This window comes from Neurospora crassa, linkage group III (assembly GCF_000182925.2).
Source record: "Neurospora crassa OR74A linkage group III, whole genome shotgun sequence".
In the NCBI taxonomy this organism is placed as follows: domain Eukaryota; kingdom Fungi; phylum Ascomycota; class Sordariomycetes; order Sordariales; family Sordariaceae; genus Neurospora; species Neurospora crassa.
This window is the reverse complement of record NC_026503.1, coordinates 1,192,879-1,217,569: the sequence shown is the minus strand read 5'-3', so window position 1 is coordinate 1,217,569 and position 24,691 is coordinate 1,192,879. Positions and strand designations below refer to the sequence as shown.

Here is a 24,691-nt window from a genome sequence, read left to right as displayed (position 1 = left end):
CAGTGATCGGCGTTGCAGGGCGCCCAAGGGTCAAGTGAAGCGGGAAGCATTCAGAACTCCTGACGCGACAACCCCACGGCTAAGAATATACCTAGAGACACGCCTCCCGCGCTAGCTGCTCCCTCATTCTTTACCGTCCCAAACCTTAGGTTACCTTTCCTGAGCTTTGAACCTTTGTCGCCCTCCTGCGCAGCTGCCCTGTGAATGCAAAGTCCAACCGGAAATCCAAAAGAATTGGCGCATCACTCATCAGCCAAGATTTAACTCCAACAACCCCCATCGACAACGTATCCTGTTCATATCCTGCAGCATCACAACCATCCGCGACCGTCCCTCGGCGAATACTTAGACAGTCCGCCTCACTAACTTCTTTCGACCGACCGCACTTTCTACAGCATCAGTCAACTCGCCGACACAATGGGGAAAGATAGAAAGGTCGCCGAGGACTTCCAAAGGCTCATTCAGGCGGACCGCGAGAAGAAAAAGAACGAGGCCCTCGCGGCCAGGATCTTTAACCGGACCAGCACGCCCGTCTCGACGCCGAAACAGACCACCGGTGGTTCGCTTGCAAGTCGCGCCGGCGTCAAGAAGGTATGCTCGCAACTTTTGGAATGCGGCCCTCTAGATTGCGCTACTCTGCGTTCAGAATCGTTGACCCTTCATGTCTGTTCCAGCAACGCGGCGGCGGCCCCCAGTCAGCACCTTCGAAGAACAACAACGAGAGAGTCGGCTCATGGACCGTTGATCTTGGTCCTGGCTCAAGGTCCGCCAACAATACCCCCAAGTCCGGTGGCCTCGCGGCGCGCATCACCAACCCGAATGCTGGACCTGCGGGTAACCCCCGCCAGAAGAGGCGGGCTGCGCAGATGGCGGAGGCAATCATTAGGAATGAATTCCAGGAGCAGTCGGATCAGCGCAGGCAGCAAGGTCAACAGAGGCGTCAGCAACACCAGCAACAGCATCAAGCCCCTGCCAATGCGCCCAAGGGACCGGCAGCTGCGTCAATTCCTACGGGTCCCAGCAGCAAGGGATTTACAATCAGGGGTCTGGCAGGACCTTTTGCGGTAATGGCGCAGAACTTTGCCCCCGGAACGACAGCGGCAGATATCGAAAACGCCATGACCCCCATTGGCGGCCTAATACTCAGCTGTCGTATCATGAAGCACCACCCGATTGTGATCGCCGAGATTGTGTTTGAAAGCAAGGAGGGTGCCGACAATGTGATTGCTACATTCGACAAGCAGACAGTCAGTTGAACCCCCCATTCCGCTTGACCAAGCTCCAGAGAAGCTAACAATTTTCGTCCAGGCCGACGGTCGTGTTCTTAGTGTGTATCACAAACCAAGCGGTCCTACGTACCCCCTAACCTCCCAGGTACCTCCGTCTCGCGCCCCCACCGGCCCCCGCTCCCAGCGCTCGAACGACTACTATCCCGAGGATGATCTGATTGATGGCACTTTGGGTTTTGAAGACGCTATGGAGGAGGACGACCTGATGGCTAATGGCAACGGACGGCAGCCACCTAAGGGACCGGCAGCTATGAATGGCGGCGGCACTGGCGGGCTTTATAGCGACCAGCTGGTCCGCAATAGGAAGGGCAGAGGTTTCAATGGCAACGGCGGGAGGTACTAGTACTCTCGGAGGGGAAGCTGTTGCGCAAGATCGAGATTGAACAAGGGATAATGTGCGGGTAAGGGTTAGGGTCCCCTGAATGCGCCATCACAATACATTGGAATGAAGGACAGCCGAGCAGGAAGAGGAGGCCACAAGGGAATTTTAGGAACTAAACAATAGACACTTAGGATGGTGCACGTGTGGATTTGTTTATCAGCCCTGTTTGGCAGGAAGGCGCATATGGCGTTAATATGGAAGGGAAAGGCAGGCAGGCAGGTAGGCAGGCAGGGGCTTGCCTTTTGTATGAAAGCGAAGAATAGTGTACGCTTATGAACGTCTCCTAAGTATCAGTCGAAGGAGCACCAGCAAGTCTCTGAAAAGGGGGAAAAGGGGAAAAGGGTGTTAACAATCACCACACATTAGAGCGTTATAGCTTATCGATACCTTGCAAAATGTCGAATGGTATCTCGTTCTACGCCAGTCGAATGGTATCTCGTTCTACGCCAGTCGAATGGTATCTCGTTCTACGCCAGTCGAATGCTCTCTGTCTTCCTTGTCCCACGACAAGACGCCAGACACCATGAACTACCCCCGAATCGACCTCTCACACCCATAACATATCCTCTGCTTCATCCTCTTCGCTCCCTTATCCACCACCAAAGCATCCCGATAACTATCCTCGCCCAACTCTCCCTTCCACCGCTCATCTCCAAGCACATCAAGCGGCATACTACACAGCCCGCACAACCTCTCTTCGTCATTATCCTCACTTCCATCCTCTCCCACTGCCTTACCGCCGCCTTCCTCGTCCCCATCCCCATCCGCAACACCAGCACCACCAAACAACCTCATCAACTTCCCCGTCGTCCTCGCCACATTCGCCACAATGCTCGGGTAATTCTCCTCCACCTCCGCAAAGTACCGGACCATGACCTCGTCGATGCTCAAATCCTTGTGAGAAACCACCGCTGCTGTTGTCGTGAACGAGTCCGTCTCGGGAAGTAACTCCGCGATCGGTGTTGGTTGGCCGGCAAGTTTGGTGAAAGTGACCAGCTCCTTTCGCAGAGCGTCACGAAGGGGGTGGTACACCAGCATTCCTGTTTCCTCCATCTTTGTCTTCTTGCCAGCGTCGGCGGGCGACGAAGGGGGGGAAGGGGAGGAGGAAGGGCTGAAAGAAGGAACACCCAACACTCCATCATTAATCTGCCATGGCAACGAAAACCCTCTCCCTTTGGCCGTCTCGGACAGCGTCAACTCGGCCAAGGCGGTGGTGCTGCTTCCCAAAAGCAAAGCGTGGCAGTGGGATTTGCGCGCTTCGGCAATGAGTAAGTGCCGTGTGAAGAGGCGGAGGAGGTCAGTGCGGGAGGTGGTAGAGGGGAGGTTGTCGAAGAGTTGCTGTAGCTTTTCCGCCTTTGTCGTCGTCGATGTAGAAGAAGAACCAGCAAAATCCTCCAACCCCAACCCCTCCCAATCCACCGTCTCCAACCCAACCACCTCCTCCAAATAAACCACTCGGAACTCAAACCTGGGATACCTACCTCCCAACCTCTTCAGCACCACCTCTTCCACCTTTTCCCTCTCTGTTGTTGTCCTCCCCTTCCCATCATCCTCCAGTCCTCCCCCTCCACCACCACCATCAGCACCAGCACCAGCAGCACAACTCACATGCACCACCTCCAACTCAAAAGGCGCATTCCTCCCCTTGGACAGCTGAAACTCCACATTCTCATTCAACAACTCCAACAAGGCCGCCGAGCTGGCGCCCAGCGATAGTCCCAACAGATACCGACGGGAAGAAGCCTGCGGGGGGCCCGAGTTTTTTTGGGAGAGATGGTAGGCGGAGAGGGATTGAGAGGAGGAGGAGCGCACGTCCTTGTTAAGCAGGCCGATTTGTTTGATGCATTTCTGGGAGATGAATTTTTGGAAGCAGATGCTATCGTGAAAAGAGAGGGGGATGTTAGTTTAGGTATTAGAGATGGTGGGGGGGGGGGGGCTAGAAGGGAGGGGAGGGGGCTAGAAGGAAAAGGAAAAGGAAAAGGAAAAGGAAAAGGAAAAGGAAGAACGAACTGGCAGACGAGTTGGCCGCGGGAGTCGAGGGTTCCTGGATTGGAACGACACTTGATGCAGGGTTTGGCTGTTGCGGTGGTGGCTGTGGTTGTGGTGGACGACATGGCGGCTGGTGAAGATGTGGAAGGTGGCGATGTTGAGGCCATCCGTCTTAATTAAATCTTTTTGGAATGGTGTGCTTGAGTTGTTGGGAAGGATGTGTTTGATAACTGACTTCGCTGGTGAAGGCGTCGTGAGTGTGGTGGCTCTTCTCAGAATTCACGGACTACAGCCCTTCAAGAATTCTGAATTGGGCCTTGGAAAGGGAGTGTGGCAATTGTTGATTTGTGAGGGTTGAGTCACTCGAAAAGTGAGTGAATGTGATCGATGCGTGCTCATCCAACTTTTTGTTGTTGCATGTGCAGTTTTTACAGACTGTGCTTATTGTCAAGGGTTAGGGTTACTTGTGGATGATCCCCTGAAAAAGGGGGTTCGAAGGCGGTTGTTGGAATCGTCAGGATATAGAGTTGCCGAGGAGCTGTGTCATTGTTCACAGAGTGACAAACTATAGCTATATTCATGTCAAGGTCCCTTTTCAGCTAGTGGCGACGTCACACCTCACATCTCCAGTAGTGATACTCAGCATCACGTTCGGCATCGACAGCTGCTATCCAGCACTTAAAGTGAAGGCAGATCATGTAACTGAGCGACTGGAAGAACTATGATCGCTATTTGGTTATTGCTTTGAGACCCGAAAGTAACGCTATTAGGGACGAATGAATATACAATGAATCGCTTATACTCCCTTGGCCTAAGAGCGTATATGTACCCAAACCATGCCAATCCCAAGGATAATAGAGGCCTTTTCCTCTTACTCCACCACTTGATCACCACTCTTCTCTGCGGATGATTTCCTAGCCAACTCCCACTTATCGGGCCCAGGGTGATCTTCGGAATGAGATACGTCAAAGAGACAGCATAGAAGAGGCCTATCCAGAAACCATTTCCTGTCTTCAGGTATAGCATGACGTATAATCATCAGTCCATATTTGAACAGTCCTCGAATCCTTGTGTCGTTTGTTGTATGTTTGGATTTTCCATTGTCATTGGCAGTGCCTCCATTGCCGTTTCCTGCCTGGTTACCATTGTTCTTGTCTTTAGCAGTATTCTTGCTTTTGGCGGTGTTCTTGCTCTTGCCGGTGTTCTTGTCTCTGCCGGTGCCATTGCTCTCCTCCAAAAGGCCATGGCATCGTATAATCATGCACACACCAATGTGTACCAAGACGTGGAACATGAACTTGTTGTTCAGGCAACTACTGTTCTTGACCTTGGCAAAATATCCTTGAGTGAATCCCCGGGCCACATCACCCGCGAGTGTGGTGTTCTGTGCGTGGAGTACAACCAAGTCGGCCATCAACGAACCGAGGTCAAACGCAGGATGCCCTTCACGAAAATCACGCCAATCCGAGACGTAAACAGATGGCACATGTTTTGGGTGGTCCCGCTTATCAAGCGGGAAGTACATGATATGGAGGCTACGTAAAATGATCATGTCAGTCTCAGTACCTTTGGTGGTAATCGATAACACAGTCGCCGTGCCACGCTCACCTGACTAGGTCAAAATTGCCATTGAGAGTATGAAAGGCTCGTTTCTTTCCGGGAACGGCATAGTTTGTCCTTATTAAGTTAAGAACTTTGTCCAAATTTTTCTGAGCGTTATGAGTGTCTTTAGGAAGCTGATGAATGGCCTCCTTTAGCTTTTTGGAGATGGACTTGCAATGCTGGTCAATGACATCTGGGTCTCTCGCAATTGTCTGAAGTTTCTCAACCACATGTTCTTCTGAGCCCCAGTTGTGAAAATGCCCGAGCCAGTTTCCAATGTCATACCTAAGGGGGTTGGCGGCGGCGGGAATTGTTGAATCGAGGTCCTTCGATTCCTCCAAGGCTCGTATGTAGTCCCAGAGTCTCAAGCTGCCGTGGGCGGGAAGCTTTTCAATGACGACGGTTGTTCCGTCGTCAAACATGTGTGAATAGTCCCGTACTTCGTAATGTGAAACTGAGTGCTCAGGCATGGCCTTCTCGTCAGGTAAAGGCATGTGGTTGAGTGCCTCCCGGATAACATGCTTGAACGAGGCCACATGGGCGTCAGTAGCTACAGGTTCAACTGAGGGTGCTTTGCTGTGCTGATTCTGAAAGACTCACCTGGCGGGCTCGAATGTTGGGAACTCGCCCAACGTTGACCACGCAATCTGGTAGTGCATGTTGGGGCAAACCATCTACTACTCCTTTGAAACGGAAATACTGTCTGTCACTCGGTAACTCTTCTTTGATGATTATCGATATCTCACCCCCCGTGTCACAGAGCAGCCGCGCAACCGCAAGGGCAGCGGTGCTGGCTCGCAATTCTTCAATAATCTTGACTTGGTCGGTCTTGCTTTCACGGGATTTGTTAGGTTTGGCACGCCCAGACGACTTCTTGGTGGATTTAGGTTCCATAAGGAAATCTCGGGGCAAGTCGAATGATAGTGTGCGAATCAATTGCTGAGTGATCTCGTGAGGCAACCTCTAATGTAACGAGTGGAATAGAAGCTGATAGGGGTACTTTTGTACTGATTACTTGGACATATCCAACAGCGAAGGTATTGACGTAGGGAGCAAAGGTGAATAATGTGTATGGTCACGTCAAATGCGATCTCGGTTCTCCCATCCAGCAGACTTCAGGCGCTCTTGAAGGCCTTCTCCCATCGCATGACTTGTCTTGAGGAAGGAAGGACACTTGAGGCTTTTCCATTGCCGCAGCATCAGACGGCACCAACCTCGTCTGGAAGTGCAAATGAGGAAGTAAAGATAGCAACGACTCTGATCGTGGCCAAGATGGCCCGAGGTGTCCAAGCAGAAAGGCAAGAACTCGAAGACTGTGACTGCCATGTTACCCAGACAAATTCACCTGTAGAGATGCTTGGCACAAGTTCAGAAGAGGTGTGCGGGTCAATGGGTATCCGGGCAAACTGACGTGCCAACTTTGTATGCACGCACTTGATTGCCGCGAGAAATGAGAAATGGATAGAAAAGGGTAGGAAAGGCATCCAGTTGAGGCTCTCTGGACTGCAGCTTCCCCGCATCTCGGCATTCTTGGTCGCTCACTTCCAGACCTTCTTGGACGTTTCTCTCTTGGTTGGTAGTGTAGTATGGTGTTTCCTGGCCAAGCAGGCCAAGACGGCCAAGTAAGGCCAAGCTCTGGGGAAGGAGAAGCGATTAACCTCTCGATGGAAAAGCCGTGGAATACCGCTCAGAAGACCCCGGGGCAAGGTGAAGGACCAGGCAAGTGGAATGGGATCCGCAGTTCCATGGCAGTAGGTGGTTTCCATAATGAAGCTCCGTATGCTCCATATGTAATTATGCCTCAACTCAATTGTTTGATGTCGGCAATCTCGCTCCTCGTGCAATCTCCGTTAGTTTCGTCTTCATTGTTTTCGTTGTCGCCGGTCTCCGGTCGGCACTTGTGTGCATTTGTGACACATGCCGAAATTGGGTGTGAGTAAATAGTGACTTGTGCTCAACAGTAGCCTCTCCAATGCTTATTCGGTGTCACTGCAGTAGTGTACTAGACGGCGACTGCAAAATCGAGACTGCAGTCCATTCATTGCCGCTGGTCTGGCGCTTGTGAGTGATGGTTCGTTGGAGGTGAAAAAGGTGAGGGGAGTTGGAGAAATGCTATGCAGTCGGCAGGGGCATCTGCACTCTCCGCATGCCATCTCCACCTCTTGAATTGCTTGGGTGGAGTCGGGTTGGTCGTGGGCGGCCAACGAACGCCGGGAAGCGTCAACGTTCAAACGCTCGGCTCCAGCTTCTGAATGTGTCCAGTCGTCGCACCTGCTGTGTTTCTGAAACCATTTCGGACAGCGAGCACAATGCTGACCTACAACATTCAATGCTGGTGTATTCATTACTTTGGTACTCCTAGGTAGTCCCTATAATCGAAGTATCTCTCCCGAACTGTCCCAGCCCCCCTTGCAAGGAGAGTACTTATGAATGGCCAAGTACGATATAGAAAGGCGAAACGAATCAAGTAGATATCAGATGAATACGCCCAGGTGAAGTTGACCTGAGGTCTCGAGCTCCAAACAAATCAAGCGGTTCTCAATCACTAGTTCGGTGACACCACCAGATGAAGCCCCGAAAAACAGAGCATGGACTGCATCCTCGGTAGTACTCGATGCCCCTGATGGATCGGGATTGCCTGCCGATATGTAGTGTACATAAGTAATTTCGATATGGGACATTGATGGAAGGTTTGTGAAGAAGAGAAAGCCCAGGCACCCCCGTCCATAGCTTAAATATAGGTTCATAGGTCGTCGAAGCAACATGGTCTGTACCCGTCGACACTTGTGGCCCTCAAAGGGTAGGTACCTAGGTACCTGTACGTGTCGTCGCTACAGTACATCTGCTCAGCTGCTTCATTACTTATATCATAAACCAATCCATCCAATTCTCACCGTGCACCATCATTATTCACATCACGTACGTGGGCGTCTATGACCTTCAGGTTAGTCAAGAGCTATTGCCCATGGTTCTCTTGGTTCAAGTCTGCCGTGCCTCGCCCTTCTCCCGAGTAAAAGGTTGGCCGGAAGATTAACTTGTACAAGCCTTCCTCAACTGTTTCAAAGTGTCTCGGCCCGGCGAGCCCAGCCTCTGCTTATCATCAACAAACGACGGACCACCTTGAGACGGGCTTCCACCGGATGAGCACCTACGAGCCAGGGTGTGGTCGGTTGCCCTGAAGAAGCTTGGAAAGTGTGCGTCCGTTACCTGAATCCAGGTTAGGTGCTGCTGGAACTTCAGGCCGCACCTACCAGAACCCCTGTGGACTCCCGCCGTGAACTGCTTGCTCCTCCACACATGATTCGAGTGGGCTTCCATTTCCTAGCCCGGATTGGCCGCCCCGGCAACTGCTCCAGAGTCTCCACCCCGACTAATAAGTGGAATGCCCGTCAGCGGGTCTGTGCCTGGGTGGACACTGGTTTCGGACCTCATCAAAACACACTGCACTCACCCCGGTCCATTTCATCAACTCAACTCAAACTGAATGATTTGAAGCTTCTCGCGATTTCATCCTCTCCCCCCCGCCAGTCCGGCTTCTGCATCGCTGCCGTGAGCTCACTCATGTATCCTCCTTTTATTGCTTGACCTGCCCGTCCGTCTGCCAGCTGCTGCACCATTTCGTCCACTCGATTACCTACATTTCGGCTCGCTTCAGTTGCTGCTCCATCTGCCCGCTACACTAAGGTAGCAGCAGCAAGGTCATCATCATCTGTGGAACGGCGTGCTTGCTTCTGCTTCTGCTTCTGCTTCTGCTTCCATTTCCACATCACTTAGGTTCCATTGCTCGTTAGCTGCCGCCTCAACGCACGTTGCCGGTTCTTACCCTGCGGCTTCATAATCCCTCCATCACCCCCGTCGAGGGTCGTCTTCGCTCACATCACATCCTTACCCTTCGTTCCGCCTTTTCAGCATAACACATTGCTCCTTCTCTGCTGCTGCTGCTACCAACGACGACGACGACGACGACGAATAACAAAGAGTGGTTGACATCATCATCATCATCGCCAAACTCACCACCACGATCACTACTAAATCCATTTACATGCGCTATCCGCCATCATGACCGAAATGTACACTCAGCCTCCGGCTTCGTCGGCTACCGCCTCACTCCAAGATCGCCGCGTCAGCGTCGCCACCCCGCCTTCGTCTATTCCTATGCCACCTCCGCCTACAGGTGCCCGGCTTAGAAGTGGTCTTGCCGGCGAGACGTATTCGCCCGTCAACCAGAACGGAAGCTTTGAATTCGACCGTGTGATCAAGAGCGGCTATGTGCAAAAGCGCACCTCAAAAACCAAGGTACGTCTTTGGCCTGTCATGGGGATCGTTTAGGACCGGGCTGTATCTCACCATCGCGGTTCAGGCTTGGAGGACTATTTATCTCGTCTTGCGCCCCAACACTTTGTCCATCTACAAATCGGATAAGGAGGAGAAGCTTCGACACAAGATCTATCTGTCGGATCTGACGGCCGTCACTTTCCTCAAAGACCCAAAGCAGAAACGCCCAAACGTCTTTGGCCTGTTTTCGCCCGCAAAGAACTTCCATTTCCAAGCTCCGACTTTGCAGGATGCCCAGGAGTGGGTTGACTTGATCAGGAAGGATGCCAGGATAGAGGAGGAAGAAGAGGAACTTTTCTTGGCCAGCCCACCTCCCCGACGACAATCCGACCTTAACCGTGACTTTGCCGCTGCTGCGGATCGGGAGCGACTTGCTTCGAGCTCACCGGAACCCCTCGAACCTCCTGTACGGATTCTGGTGTCTCCTGGTGGGCGACGTTCATCGGCCATTGAATCATCGGGAATGTCGGGGACAGAACTTGCGTCGCATTCCGATTTCTCCGATTCGGAATTTCAACGGATACCGGGCCCAACAATCGAAAGTTTGACTGCGCGGTCTCCATCCGTGTCACAAGCACGAGGACGAGCAGCACAGGCACAGGGTGCCCCCATGACCCCAGGAGCGATGAACGTCAGCCAATCTAGCGGCATCAACGTCGAGCAAGACCCGGATCGGATTATCTGGCAGGGATGGTTGCGATTCCTCCGAAGCAAACGCGGTGTCAAGCAATGGAAGAAATCGTGGGCGGTATTACGACCAAGAAATCTCATTCTGTACAAAGACGAATCCGAGTACTCGGTTCTCTTCGTCGTCGCTTTTTCGTCAATCGTCAATGTTGTGGACATCGATCCGCTGAGCAAGTCCAAGGCCCACTGCATGCAAATTATCACGGACGAGAAGAGCTATCGATTTTGTGCTCAAAATGAAGAGGAGCTCGTTCAGTGTCTGGGTGCTTTCAAGAGTTTGCTGGCAAAAAGGAGGGAGTTGGAGTCAAAAGCGGCAGCGTCGACAGCAAATGCTACCACCGACCAGCAGCCTCGCCTGTCCGCATGATTGGTCGAGGCTGTTTTGCATTGCGAGGCTGGGCCAATCAACAAAAAAAAAACATATAAATGGGTTTTGGAATTGAAATGGTGTTGACGGGCATGGTTGGACCGACGGACGGACACATTCGTTGTTGATTGTTTACTTTTGTTTTTGGCGCTTTTTGGAAATACCCGATGCGACGATGAAGCCTGGATAGGTTTGTCGTCTCATCAAACTCTAACTCTTTGTTTTTCTTTTGTTCTCTGTCTGACCTGCTTTTCCTCTTTCGCCAAACCATTGGCGCTAGCCGAAAATTAGGGCATTCATACAGCGGCTTTGGTTCTTTCCGCCTTTTTTTCTTCTTCTATTACTTGTTCAAACCCGGTGTTTGTCTTTTGTAATTGTACTAACCACTATTGCTTACTTGGAAACGACTCACGAATACCATGAAGGAAGCAGGAAAGGGGACACACACATACTTTGTCTGTGTATATAGCACAATGCCACTTACCTGAGCTTGGTGTTAGTTGTCTGAAGAAACTGAGTGTCTACTCTCCTGTACAATCTGGGACTCTCTTAATTCGGCTTATTTCCAGAGGTGCCGAAGAATTGGCCAGGAAGAAGGACGGGATGCAAGGAAATGGTAATGCTGTACAAGCAGGGACAGGAACGGTGAATCAGTATGTTCGATTCATCTGAACTAACACTCGAACATACGGACACTGATGGATCGTGTGACACCGGAACAATGTAGGTAGCTATCGATGTGTACCCATGCGTGATGGAGCTGTAAGATTAAACTGGCAGTTGTGGAATGGTAAGCGCAGCGAAAGGGATCATTATCATGTGAGCAACAGGTCACAACAATAATTAATATGTCATCTCGAAGCAGACGCAAAATGAGGTGAACTTTGAATGTTTTTTTTGACATTTGACGATGGCGCATGCGTCAACAACAATATCAAAAAACTTTCCACGGTCTTTGCATTCGACTTGGCATGGCATTAAGTGTACATGTACATAACCATAACATGACAATTGCAGAGGATGCAGCAGCAGGTACACAGTATTACACTACACTACACTACCGGCAGTTCGACAACACTGCACACAAATGATAAGCAGCACTGTATGACAAAAAAAGAAATAAGCTCGGTATGACGAAATTTTGTCTCTAGTTTTAGTGTAGCTCCAAATGCTTGGTTGGATTGGACAAGCTCCGTCCAGACAAGCTTCTTTTCTACACTAGTGTAGCGGTCCATGATGTGTGTAGGTTGGGTTGGGTTGGGGGGGGGGGGGGAGGGGGGAACGAATTGAAGTTTGATCAATGAAAGAGCGCGAAATGTGGTGGTGATCAGCAACGGGTGATCGACATGAGTCGCTTTCCCCCAAAGCTTTGTGGCTTTCCAAGGCAGAAGAAGTGAAGTGAAGGTGGGTGGTGTGGGAAAAAAAAAGTCCGGCCACGAACGCTTATGTATGCCCAACTACACTAGTGTAGAACCAGCGAGTGTCCGAGTAATAAGGAAAACCTGCAAGGCTAGATTGTTAAAGAAATACAAACCTTTGCACAAGAATATCATGAAAAGGAGGAGGTGCTTCACTAACTGACGACATTTGCTTTGGGAGGGGGGGTTAACTTGAGAAGATCATGATCTTTCTTGCTGTTCGTTGGCGGTGAACATGACCAGTATGGTAGACCTAGACAGATAAAGAATGAATGTGGGACATCCATCCATGTTCAGAGAGCGGATACTTACAAAATGACCGAGCTTCCTACCTACCTACGTACCTCACTGATGAAGAAATGAGGCTGATAGGTAGACGTGGGTGAAGAACAAATACACCGCTGTCGATTCTCTTGTGATCTTCGAAACAATATATATACAAATATGTATGTTTTTATGTACTCGTCTTTGTCTTTTGCCTACCCTGTATTTCCTCAAAAGCTACCTCCTCCAAGCAGCTTCCTCGAAACAAGAGACCGAAATTGGAAGATGTCTCTTCAAGTACATCTTTGACTGTTGGGGGGACAACACATGGGGGATATGTAATCCTGTCTATGCGGACCAACAAAAGCAATGTCCATCACCACCAGCCTTGGCTTTCGCGGGATGTTTTCAGGATATCTGGATAGCGGTACAGAAAGGGCAGTCATACATATGGAGAGCATGGACAACCACCGCAGCTGGGTACTATTCTGAGTAAATGTAGCCATGCAAGTATATACCCCCGCCCACGCTTGTGCGAAGAGATAAAGGGGAAAGCAGCAAGATGTATTTCGTGATACGTGTTGTCAACTAGGCCACACGACATGCATTTATGAACGTCGGGTGAAGAGTGTCTTGAGAGCTTCATTGGTGAAGCTGTGTTTTCAAAGAGAGACTGACCATGTTTCATTCTCCTATTTCGCTACTATCGTCCAAAGATACGATCACGTTATCCTTCCCTTGCTCGTATTTGTATTCTACGCCTTATCGACTTGTATTACGTCCCGTCGCCGTCCCATTTTCCCCCTTCAGATCAATCGCTCGTCGGCAAAGCGGTCGCCCTCAAATATGACGAAGTCGCTTTAAAGACGCCCCCCATAGTTACGTATAAGCCCCAAGTGGTATCGTATCTTATGTACCCATTAAAAAATAATCATCATGAGAACGCCATCTATCCATCCATATTCCTTTGTCCCCTCCTCTTCCTCTCTTCTCTTTCCATATACTGCTCCGTCCAAGTGTCGTCCTGATCCCAGCGACCTTCTCAACTTGACCATCTCAACCCGACCTTACTACCCCTGCCTCCATATGGTTTTCCTCAGATCCCTATCCAATGCTTCTTCAATTAATGTTCGACCGTGTCCTGAATCCCCTCCTAAAAGTTGTAAAAATTCGAGCCATCAAACTCGGTGTTCTGCGTGGTATCGTCGCCTCCGCTGCTGAAGTAGAGATCGTTGAAATTGCTGTTGTCGCCGCCCTCCCCGCCCAGGTCGTAGTTGATGTCCTCCATGTTGTCCATGCTCCCTGACCCCAGGTCAAAGATCTCGGCGTTGGACATGTTAGCGTCCTCTCCTCCTGCTCCATTGCCTGTGGCGTTGTTGATGTTGGCATTCGGAGGAGCCGGTGCTTGATGGCTCACGTTCGGAGCGGGTGGGTTCGTGGCGTTCGTCATGTTGGCGGCCGGCTGATGGTTCTGTTTCGGTGCTTCTCCTGGGGCAGGTGCTAGGGAAAAGGTCATGTTCGTGAAGAGAGCTTCGGCTCCTGGTACTGGCGCTGGCGCTGGCGCTTTGGCTGTAGCGGAGGGTGGAGCGTGGAAAGCCCCTTGATGCCCTTGTGTTGTCTGAGGTGGTTGTGGCCCTGGCATCGCTTGTTGCGGGGGTGGGTTCGATGTGTTGATTTGATTAGGCGGCGCGGTCGGGCCAGATCCCAGATTCCCACCCTGAAGGACCGCAGACTTGGTGTTGTGAACTTGATGGGGGGCTTGGGGTGCTGCGCTTGCTGGTCGGGGCGCCTGTGATGCTGCGTTTGCCGCATGTGCTAGTCGGGAGGCTTGCCCTGGCGGGGCCTTGGAATCCTTTTTCGGAGGTGCACTAACAGGGCGTGCGGCACCCGGCCGAGGCGAGTTCTTGGGATTGGTCTTGACCAGCTTCGGGCTCGGGGAGTGTTTGGCCACGGGAGACGCGGTAAGGTCGAGTCCCATATCAGGGATGGGAGCCACCGACTTGTTAAGAGGCGGCTTCCCGGGCTGGGGTTGAGGGGGGCTGGGACCTGCCGGAATACCGACTGTCATGGGGGCCATTGGAGCCATGGGTGCCTTGGGTGCCTTGGGAGCCATGGGCGCTGTCGGGGCCGGGAGAGACGCCGGTTTTGGCGCGGGTACCGGGACCGGCGGTGGATTGCGCTTTTCCCGTGCTTTGTTCAGATCCCTCAAGATGGCGGCCTTGGCTTGCAGCTTTTTCTCCAAGTTAGCCCATAGCCCAGGTCAACCATTATCTTGCAAACTTACGATCTCGGACTCGACCTCATCTAGGGCGGCATTGAACTCCTCAACATTGTACTGGATACGGCTGGTATTCGCAACAGGCAACTCGGCAACCGAGCTACCACCCTCCTTGGCCAGGACTTTGAAGATCTTACCAGTTTCAACAAGCTACAACAGCCCATGTTAGCGAATACATGTGAAGGAAGGTACAGTCCTGCTTACCACATTATTGTACAGCCGATCCAACTCGTCCAGGTTGAGGTTTGGTAGGTTTGGCCTCGTGGGGGCTGGGGCGGTCATTTTGCAAGCCGATGATGCAAGCAAGCGAGGTTTAAAGGACGAGCCGTGTGCCGAAGCTTCTAGAAATGAGAAATATTGGCCAAGTTGTGGTTGAGTTGCCTTTGTTTTGTGGTAAAGCGGATGGCCCTCGCTAGTCCAAAGGTGTGACAATGGTCGCGCAGCAAAGTGGGATGTTGACGCATATAAATCCCGGGGAATTGTTTTGCTTAGACGGCGGGCAGACAAAGGGGGTCGTCCAGGGTCAAGGCAATCCACGCATGGACAAGTTCCTATCTCCCTGTTGCTGTGCGAGCACACACTCCAGGGATAAACTTCTGATAAATATGGTATCTGAACTCTTCAGGCTCGATGGAACTATGACCTCGCGTCTGATCCAGTGGTGGTTGAATTGAGAGGTATCTGGATCAAGGTTCTGGGTGACTGCAAATGAAGGTTGTCCAAGGTCGTATGAAACCTGGAAGTTGAGGGGATACTGAATGGAACTTGAAGTGGGAATTCAAACAAATGGAAGAATGGTGGGATGTTACTTATGCGGTGTTCAGAAGCTGATGGATGGTAGCTGCTCTGCACCTTGGAGGGGCCGGTGCTGGTATGTAGGTAGGTAGGTAGTAGGTAATTCCAGTTCTAGCGTCGGAGTGTGCAGTCGGGTCCCTGGAACCTCCGCGCGGTTGAGGCTCTTTGTGGGGTTGAAAGGCGTGGGTGCCTTGACCGCCAGCGTCGGGTGCTTCCCCGAGTTGGCCTTGTCGTTCCCGCAATGAAATCCAGGGGACGGGGCGACGGGCCCAGAGGGCAGACAGAATCACCTCACACAGATCCAGCAAAAAAAGGTTCCCTTGCGATGGGACTGTCCGTTTAAGCTTCATCTTGACCACCAATTGCTGTTTATTCAGCGGTTACACAAACTAGAAGCTCTGCGAATCCACTCGATTCAACCCCACACGTAAAGGCTGTATTGTTGCTCGACTAGGTTTAGTTTGAGCTGTCAATAGGTACCTGGCAATTAGCACGGCAGTCAATGACCTATTGTGCGAAAAAGCGGCTGCCGTAAACTCCTCCGTTCGTCACTCTCTACTGCCATACGTCCTGCCAAAGAAGGTATAATTATATATAACTGTGACTTTACTGGACAGAGTGCCAAACCCTCATTGACACAATGAGCCGTTACAGTGGTCGGCGATGACAGATCGGCCCAGCTGGCCGTTCCGTCGTGCTCCATTGGCACGTGTTGGGCGGACTGATGAGATGGAGGGCGAGTCGGGTCATGCATTCACTGCAAGTATCACCCCGGTCTACCCACGCGTTCCATCCCCCTTTTATAGAAAACCATCCAGGTGCCTGCGTTGCGAATGTGGCATGTTCAGCATATTCAGCCCGCGATGAGGTTGTACCGACATCTCTGCATGGATATAAAAGGGCAGTGCCGTTTTGGAGAATGGCAGGGAATGGTATATCTCTTTTGTGTCCATGCAGAGGTGTAGGGCTGGTAAAATCATAGTGTATTTCGTTTCTGCCAAGGTCGTCACAGGGCGCATTGATGATCTCGAAGGGAAAGGAAAGCTTCCAGTTCGAGAATGGAAGAGGGGACCAAACCAAGAAAGCCTGAACCTTGAACCCTTTGGGAGTCAATATCTCAGCTACCCACGACACAGTGTGGTTGGCTACCTTGGCGCCTTGCCTCCAGCCCCCGGGCCGTGAACCAACAACAACTAACCTCCTCGATACCCTCAGCACACACCCATTCATATCTGGTGCTCCGCCTTCAGGATCAAAATGATCAGAATAGGTATGGACAGACAACACGCAAGTCGATGAACGGGAATATACTGATACTCGGACTCCTCGTATCTGTGGTATATATCAGACTATAACAGGTACCTAGGTCCCTTAGCGCCTTACTGGTCAATAGTTTCGATACCTCTACGTCCCAACGATCATAGGAACCACATATGGCATCCATTTACTCAATCAGAGCTCTTGATTCTCTAGACTTTACTCCTATGTTGACACCAAAACGCCCAGAACCTCCATGGTTCTTTCGTTCGAGATTGCTACGGCACGTGTGAAGAAAGGGTTGATTACGAGTATCAGCCCTAGATAAAGACGGCGACGGCCAGTTACTACCTAGGTATACTCTGGTTGCTCGTGCCCGTCCACCAGTGCGAATCGAATCGGCCGGTCATGATCCAACCTGCCTCTGGAGTTCGTCCCGCCCCTCCTCCGCTCTGCAAATGTGCCTTTCTGTCCCTTGACCCTTCCGTCCTCGCGTCTCAGTGGCTGCCTGCCCGCCAATCCCAGGACGATGGCACCATCAAAAATCCCCGTCTTCCCTTCCCCTCCCGTCCTCGTCGCATCTTTCAGAGCTCACCCCGGGCCGTCTTCTCCATCAGGCTCATTGTCAGCTCCAAATGTTTCCCCCCCTTCTCCCTATCTTCTTCTCCCACCGAACAACACCATCGCAGAAGAAACCCAGACAAGTCATCTCTTCGGACAGGCTGTTGTGAATCTCGGGGCGTTTCCTTTTGGGTTTACGGCCGTTTTCCAGTTCATCTTGTCTTTCTTGACTATTTTGCTGTTTAGTTCAGGTCATCACTGCAGTTCCCCTTCTTCTTTTACTTACCTAGTTCCCCTTGTCGGTTATTCGACTGACCGTCACCAACCCATCATCCCTGTCCTCTACTGTTCGCATCAACGGGAGCCATCCTCGTCCCCCGTCTCCGCATCGTCATCGTCCCTGGCTTCAGCTGCTGTTCGCCGGCTCAACAACGATCGCGTGTCTAGACCCCCGATACACGCCGAGATCTCCAGCCATCTACGACAGTGCCATTCCGTTCAGATTCCTTCCATTTCGTGGGCGCAAAGTTTGTCTGTGCACCCAACAGTCTCCTACCCACAGCGAGTCTGCTCCACCGAACGGCCTCCGTTTGCCATCCCATCTTGCGCTACCGCACTGCGCCCGCCCGCCTGTAACTACTATAAAACGAGCTACAAGAACGTGGCCGAGACTCGAGCAATCTTCTTCCGTCGCATCTTTCGCGCGGGGTCAATTTTCTTTTTGCAATAAGAAGTCTGCATCTCCCCGACTGTGATCGGTCAGGTCTTCCTTCTTGCAAGCTTATTCAGTTTCCAGTCAAAGTCCGCTGGAAATTACAGTCGCAGACGCTCCCGTAGTCGTCTACAATCACTGCCTCACCCCATCGTTTCAACAGCTGCTTATAGTGGGGCCTGCTTCGCCAAGGAGGGTCTCTGCGCTGCTCGTCCCCCAATCATCGCCATCGCCGCTCTGCTCGTTGATTTCTACCAGATCCTCGACCATTTCTCCGACATGGCTGACGTTGGCCCGCCTCCCACCACCGGACAGCTTCCCCCTCCACCTCAACCAAACGCAGGCGCGCCCGGCTACGAGAACGGTCAAAACAACAACGCGAATTCCGCACACATGCCTCCTCCGCCGCTGCACATCCCGCAAAACACCAATCCCATCCCTACGGCGATTACGTCGCCCATGGGTGGGAACGGTGACACGAGCGGCATCATGTCGCCCACCAGCGCCGGCAACCCCTTCGGCCGCCGCGCCGCCCCCGAGCCGAACAAGCGCGCTCTCTACGTCGGCGGCCTTGACCCTAGGGTCACCGAGGACGTCTTGAGACAGATTTTCGAGACGACTGGCCATGTCCAGAATGTCAAAATTATTCCCGACAAGAACGTGGGTAAACCTGGCTCCGAGCAGCCGCGAGTTAGTTCATTTTTCACATCAGCCTGTTGAGGCTGCCAGTTTGATTCCTTGACGCCCAAGACATTCTGCTAACAATTCAGGATGACAAACAGCAAAAGGGCTACAACTACGGCTTCGTTGAGTATGATGATCCCGGTGCGGCTGAGCGTGCTATGCAGACGCTCAACGGTCGGCGCGTGCATCAGTCCGTAAGTTCGCCCATTCCACATTACGAATCTTTGGCCATGATTCCATAGAGCAGAGCTGACCACCGGTAATTATGCAGGAAATCCGTGTCAACTGGGCCTACCAGTCGAACAACCAGAACAAGGAGGATACTTCGGGCCACTTCCACATCTTCGTCGGCGATCTCTCCAACGAAGTCAACGACGAGGTTCTGCTTCAGGCCTTTTCTGCCTTTGGCTCCGTCTCCGAGGCTCGAGTCATGTGGGACATGAAGACTGGTCGCTCCCGCGGCTATGGCTTCGTTGCTTTCCGCGACCGTCCCGATGCCGAGAAGGCTCTGAGCTCTATGGATGGCGAATGGCTTGGATCTCGTGCCATTCGTTGCAACTGGGCCAACCAGAAGGGTCAGCCTTCCATTGCTCAACAGCAAGCTATGCAGCAGATGGGTCTTACTCCCACCACTCCTTATGGCCACCACCACTTCCCTACCCACGGAGTTCACAGCTATGACATGATTGTCGCCCAGACCCCTGCTTGGCAGACGACCTGCTATGTCGGCAACCTGACTCCTTACACCACTCAGAATGACCTCGTGCCCCTTTTCCAGAACTTCGGCTACGTCGTCGAGTCTCGTTTCCAGGCCGATCGCGGCTTTGCATTCATCAAGATGGACACTCACGAGAATGCTGCCATGGCCATCTGCCAGCTTAATGGGTATCAGGTCAATGGTCGGCCTTTGAAGTGCAGCGTAAGTGACAATCTCTTATCTTGGACGAGGACATTATTAACCTTTCGTGTGTAGTGGGGCAAGGACAAGACGCCCAACCCTCAACAGTTCGACCCAAACCAGCCTTATAGCCCTCAGAGTGCCCAGACGCCTGGTTATCCCGGCACTCCCTCCACTTATTTCAATAACTATGGCAGTGAGTCTTGACTCGGTGAACTAGTCTCTACATGTCAGCCGCTAATGCACAAAGTAGACTCTTACCCAGGCCAGCAAGGTAACTACAACGGCCCTCAAGCTCAGTCACCTGCCGGCTACGGCTCCCAGATGGGTTACAACGGCCCGCCGAGCGCTGGTGGTTATGGCCGTGGTCAGCCCGGTCCCAACGCCCAGTGGAACCAGCCGTCCCCAGCCCAGAACTTCGGCAATGGGTTTGGTGGTTACCAGGGCTAGAAGCCTAAGAAGCCTCGGTGAGCAGTTGCTTAGTAGTGGTCACAGCATGGGCCACGTCTCTTTTCCGTTCTATTGAAACGCCTTTGCCATGTGGTGGAAAAGTTAATGGCTTTCTCAGCTCCAACTAGAGGTGGGAGGCTTTGCGGCTGCATTCGTGTTAGGATGGTTCTTTTTCACACATCCAGGATGGAAAAAAATCCTCGCTCAAGTCCGGTTGATCAAGGACTGGATTTTGGAACTGGAAGTCATTTTGTTGGGAATTTGGGAGCCTGTCTTCTTTACTTCTCTGGTCTCATGTATCACTCACTGCTCTTCCTTCTTTTCTTTTATCTCTGACCTGTCAAGTTTCGAATGCGTTTTCTTTCTCGCGCTTTCTTCTCTATCTTCGTTTCTCTGAGTGATTCCCACGGGCCAATGGTTCTTTCTGCAAGTTCTTCTCCGTTTGGGTTTTGTGTAATTTCCTTCGGTTTTCTCTCCTCTTCTCTCAAGCTACGATCGAAACGTCTTATCTTACTCTACACTTCTACGTTTGCTAGGTGTTTCTCTCTCGTCTTCCTGATGATATGTTTCCAAAATCTTTCCAACGCTGGATACCAGATTTTCACAAAAGTTAAGTCAGTTTCGAGGTCTTTTACCAGAACACGTCACGACAAGATCTCTTCTTCCCTTTGGCGGTTCTCCAATTTCGTCTCCTTCAGCATTTCAATTCGATGTGTACGCAAGATTCAAGGCGGCATTTTTCTTCCGATATACCCATTGCGCGTTTCCTACCGTTGTATTTTCGTGGGCCTTTGGATGTTTCTTAAACAGATACCCATTTTCCACGTTCCGTTTTCCGGTACGCGATTTCATCTCACGTAGCATCATGTCCTTCAAAATGTACGTTATACCCTTGAAGGACTTAGTAAATGAGGAGGGTAGACTTGTATGAGTCTTTGTATAGAATTGGATGTCCAACAAGCCTCTAGATCGCCGTTTAAAACTTTTGGACTGGATCCAGATGACCTGACAAGATGTCGTTGGTAACCACCAGCGGGGATGATAAGCTTGTTGTGGGACGGAAGAAGGTGTTACGGAGATCGTTCGATCATGACAAGAATTAAGTCCCGTATGCAACGCGTGATAATTATGCAATAGGTGTATGGGACGAAAAGTGAAGGGCAAAGCCATCCCAAGCCTTTTAGGCACGTGGCTTCTGAATGTGCTGATAATGGTCCAGACAATTGATGTCCTGCTGAGCAAGCAGCTGTGGTTCAAGCCGTCTGGTCTTACGGTTCACCTTCAGGTGTAACCCTCTGCCCGTATCTGAGGCAAACATTTGAGAACTAATCGCTTAGTTACCTAAACACTCCTCCATGGAGCCAGACTAACAAGCTCGAAACCTGCGATTTGTTTACCTATTTCTGAGATATGCCACAGGATAGCTGGGCGCGTCGTCCATAACAAATTTGATGAGACCAATCCTCTGACCAGCCCTCTGGTCAGATAGATCAATCCGATACCACTTCTGATAATCATGAAAGGCCGTTGCAAAACTGTGATAGGGAATACGATAATTCGAAAAGACATCGGCCAGAGTCCTTTTGGCATGGTTCTATACAGGAATTACCTGGGAATCAAATTCAAAGGAGTTGTCAAGACGCTTCGGCTACGTAGTGAGAATATACCCAAGGTGTAATGTAATGTCCAAGGTTTCAACCAACAATCTTATCCAGGAACGAGGGCGCTTACATCCAGCCTTGAGAGCGATTGGGATGCAATTACATATGAGCGCTTATCAGGGTTAGGGTTGTCTCGTCACAGGTGAACAATGTCACATCCCAAATCATCATCCCTGGGCTTTTGGACAGCAACAAGTTGATGCCCAATCCCAATCGATCCCATGAACCGAACGAACCAAACCACCACCCGCACCCATGCTGATCTCACATGCCTTGCTAGTACTATGGTAGGTTGCAACTTACTCCGTGTTACACGCACTGCGCGAAATCCCCAATTTGACGGGAGTAAATGGTAAAAAACAAATCCCCCCCCCCCCCCCCCCCCCCCCAAAAATGTCAAGGGACTCTGACTGGGATATGTATGTTGGCTGGTCCGAGTACATAATATTATTTTGTCTTCACCATATGGTGGTTGATACAAATTGGTGATGCGTGTGAAACGAGACACACGGACCAGGATGGATATCATGCACTGAAAGTCGCGACATCCCCAAGGCTCGACGGTCTGGTCGGAGAGGCCAGAGGTAGAGGCAGAGAGGATATTGGAAGTCAGATTATGTAGCTACATAGTACCTAGGACTAGACTCAGTCAGACTCCCAGCCGTTGTCAGCTCGTTTCCAAAAGCGGTGCAGGCGTTTGGAAAGAGTCATTGGTCCACGCTGTCACTGACGACCCTCTGATATCCGCCATTTTTTTATTTTTTTTTTCATCTTTCCTGATGGTGTATGGTATTAGTAGCTTGCTGCAGTTGGTGGTGATGGCCGTCGGTGTGTTTAGAATTGGGACAGATAATGGAGTGCGTGGATGGGAAAAAGGGACGGATGGAAAGCAAAGTAAAGTAAAGCAATGGTATCTGGACACGGTTTGTTTGTTTGTCCGAGTAAGTAGTGAATGCAAGGAAGCATTGAAGCAGTCAAGAAAGATATGATCTCCCACCGACGACGATGATACATATGTACCGTCATCTTTCGTCGTGGTCGTGGCCAGGGAAATTTTACACTACATACATACGAGGAATAAGTCCGACAAAGGTGGGTTTGCATCCCCCAGGTCCTCAAGCCAACCTAAAACAAGCAATCACTCAACCCCCTGTCACTGCGTATGTAATCTCCTTTTAGCAGTACATATGGAATACCGCGGGGTCGTGGATCGTGGTGAGGGTGAAAGGTGAGGAGGAAGGAGCATAGGCGCTGAACGAGGGACTGCCTGGATTATGGTTGCTGATCGCCTGAACAGGATGTGGATATGGATGGGGATGGCCTCGTAAAATAACCCAACACATCGATGCGATCAGTTGCAAGGTAGGTGGGTGGATTTTGATTCGACTCTCAACTATCATATCGGTCAAAAAGGCATTTCAAAATAGGTTCGTTAGAAAGCTGCCTCTTTTCTTTCTTCGTATTGAGTACTGGTGGTGCGGAGTTGTGTGGTGTTGTTGTTGTTGTTGTTGCAGCTTGACGTTCAAGCTGGGATCGATTGATGATGTTGCTTCAGGTCAGTTCGGGTTTTTTTTTTTTTTTTTATGACCGCTTCGCCTGGATGGGCAGCGAGATGGGCTGCCCTGGCTGCTTGCAGCGTGCGTGGCCTGTCGAAACGCCACCTGCTGGAGACTGGGCAGGCACTCTTCGTTCAATCTCAAGGTCCTTTTAGTACTCCCCACTTTATCTGGATGTGTCTCAATGACGGGCATCATGAATGATCTCCGGTGGTTGTTTGCAGCTCCAACCGGACGACGAAAACGTACGCCAAGAGTTTTGTCCGATTACCACCAACTTGAAAATCATGAAGCTTCATAATATATTAGGACCCGAGATCTGCAAAGGGAGTAAGGGAAGAAACGTAACCAAAGAAGGGATGCGGTCGAGAAGAGAAAAGCCATGTCAAACACCAACCGTTGGCGCCAAAGGCGTTCATGGTCAGACCTTTTAGGTCCAGGTTGTTGGTTATGTATTGGTGAAGGTATTGGTGTTGGTGGCTATACAAATTAGCAGTACCGGCCTAACATACCGGACATTGCGGGCATAATATCAGATGTTTCACTAGACAACCGCTTGCGCTGAACTGCTCAGCCAGCTGCACGCCCACAACGATCCATCCTTCAACCTGGAAAGACACAAAAACAAAACTAAGTGCACATGAAGCGCAGATTCGAAATCATCAGGCCAGGTTAGGAACCGGCTGGCTTTCTGCACTGCATTTGGTGCATTTATTGGCAGAGGCTAAAGTTCCTACTCCTTAGAGACTGAAATTGAAGGTTCTCGACGCGGGAGTCTCAAGATCTACGTCGTCGTCGTCGTCGTTGTCAAAACTGGAGAGCAAGGGCTCCTCCACTTGACACAACATTGGCGGGCGGGGAGTCAGACTCTCACCACCCAATTCAACCCACCTGTGTTGTGTACCCTGTCTGGGCATACCTCACCATAACGTTGGGAACCCTTGAATAAATACGAAATCCACCGACTATCACGAGCAACCGGAACAGGAACCGCCTACGGATCGGTCTCGACGGAAGCCCCGTTGTTTCTGCACATGGTGCGAATGACTGCGATTTCCCTGCCGTACTCTGTGTACCTCTAGGTGTACAGCCTTGTTGCCCGGACGTGACTGCTTGGTCACTGCCTCGTCCTCATTCTCGTCCTCCTCCTCCAGGTCCTGCTGCTTTCTCTGACGTACTGTATTTCCCTTCTTCTTGATTACAGCTGGAGAAGCAACAAGCGACGGAGGCTCATTTAACTGGTGTCTCTTCCTCCTACCTGCGACCTACCTGGCCGACTGAACCCTGCCCGTAGGTCTGGCTAAAGACAGCCCGCCAACAGCCCCAAAACCTCTTCCCGGGCCGTCTCTGTTCTGCCCGTCCGTCCCAATCGTCCAACCGAACCGCGTCTAATCCACATCCACGAGACAGCCCACCACAGCTTTGTACTGCCCGAGCTGAAAGGAAAGATTTTGGCTACCAGGGATTACTTGGCATTCCTATAGGAGAGAGTAGGTTTTATTCGCA

The 24,691-nt window shown here is 51.2% G+C and overlaps 6 protein-coding genes across 6 annotated transcripts; 3 read left to right on the top strand and 3 right to left on the bottom strand.

The window, feature by feature from the left end:
- The first annotated feature begins 64 nt into the window (after window positions 1-64).
- On the top strand, window positions 65-2,118 carry NCU07878 (hypothetical protein). The gene is made up of 3 exons (XM_957718.2): window positions 65-591; window positions 675-1,247; window positions 1,309-2,118. The coding sequence occupies exons 1-3, from the start codon at window positions 418-420 to the stop codon at window positions 1,630-1,632; spliced, it is 1,071 nt and encodes a 356-aa protein (XP_962811.1). The 5' UTR covers window positions 65-417; the 3' UTR covers window positions 1,633-2,118.
- NCU16624 (hypothetical protein) lies at window positions 2,097-4,041 on the bottom strand. The gene is made up of 2 exons (XM_011395718.1): window positions 3,682-4,041; window positions 2,097-3,547 (listed from the first exon to the last, which is right to left on the bottom strand). Exons 1-2 carry the CDS (start codon window positions 3,825-3,827, stop codon window positions 2,200-2,202), a joined length of 1,494 nt encoding a protein of 497 aa, XP_011394020.1. The 5' UTR covers window positions 3,828-4,041; the 3' UTR covers window positions 2,097-2,199.
- A 490-nt stretch (window positions 4,042-4,531) lies between these two features.
- NCU16623 (hypothetical protein) lies at window positions 4,532-5,684 on the bottom strand (the record flags this gene model as incomplete). The annotated part of the gene is made up of 2 exons (XM_011395717.1): window positions 4,532-5,195; window positions 5,269-5,684. The coding sequence occupies 2 exons, from the start codon at window positions 5,682-5,684 to the stop codon at window positions 4,532-4,534; spliced, it is 1,080 nt and encodes a 359-aa protein (XP_011394019.1).
- Window positions 5,685-8,722: 3,038 nt separating this feature from the next.
- Window positions 8,723-11,468, top strand: NCU07876 (PH domain-containing protein). Its single transcript, XM_957716.2, has 2 exons — window positions 8,723-9,558; window positions 9,623-11,468. The coding sequence occupies exons 1-2, from the start codon at window positions 9,322-9,324 to the stop codon at window positions 10,649-10,651; spliced, it is 1,266 nt and encodes a 421-aa protein (XP_962809.1). The 5' UTR covers window positions 8,723-9,321; the 3' UTR covers window positions 10,652-11,468.
- A 1,546-nt stretch (window positions 11,469-13,014) lies between these two features.
- Window positions 13,015-15,544, bottom strand: NCU07875 (hypothetical protein). Its single transcript, XM_957631.2, has 3 exons — window positions 14,816-15,544; window positions 14,618-14,761; window positions 13,015-14,563 (listed from the first exon to the last, which is right to left on the bottom strand). Exons 1-3 carry the CDS (start codon window positions 14,891-14,893, stop codon window positions 13,487-13,489), a joined length of 1,299 nt encoding a protein of 432 aa, XP_962724.1. The 5' UTR covers window positions 14,894-15,544; the 3' UTR covers window positions 13,015-13,486.
- Window positions 15,545-17,259: 1,715 nt separating this feature from the next.
- On the top strand, window positions 17,260-20,976 carry NCU07874 (nuclear and cytoplasmic polyadenylated RNA-binding protein pub1). The gene is made up of 5 exons (XM_957630.3): window positions 17,260-18,596; window positions 18,719-18,814; window positions 18,892-19,539; window positions 19,594-19,714; window positions 19,772-20,976. The coding sequence occupies exons 1-5, from the start codon at window positions 18,216-18,218 to the stop codon at window positions 19,966-19,968; spliced, it is 1,443 nt and encodes a 480-aa protein (XP_962723.2). The 5' UTR covers window positions 17,260-18,215; the 3' UTR covers window positions 19,969-20,976.
- Window positions 20,977-24,691: the final 3,715 nt, after the last annotated feature.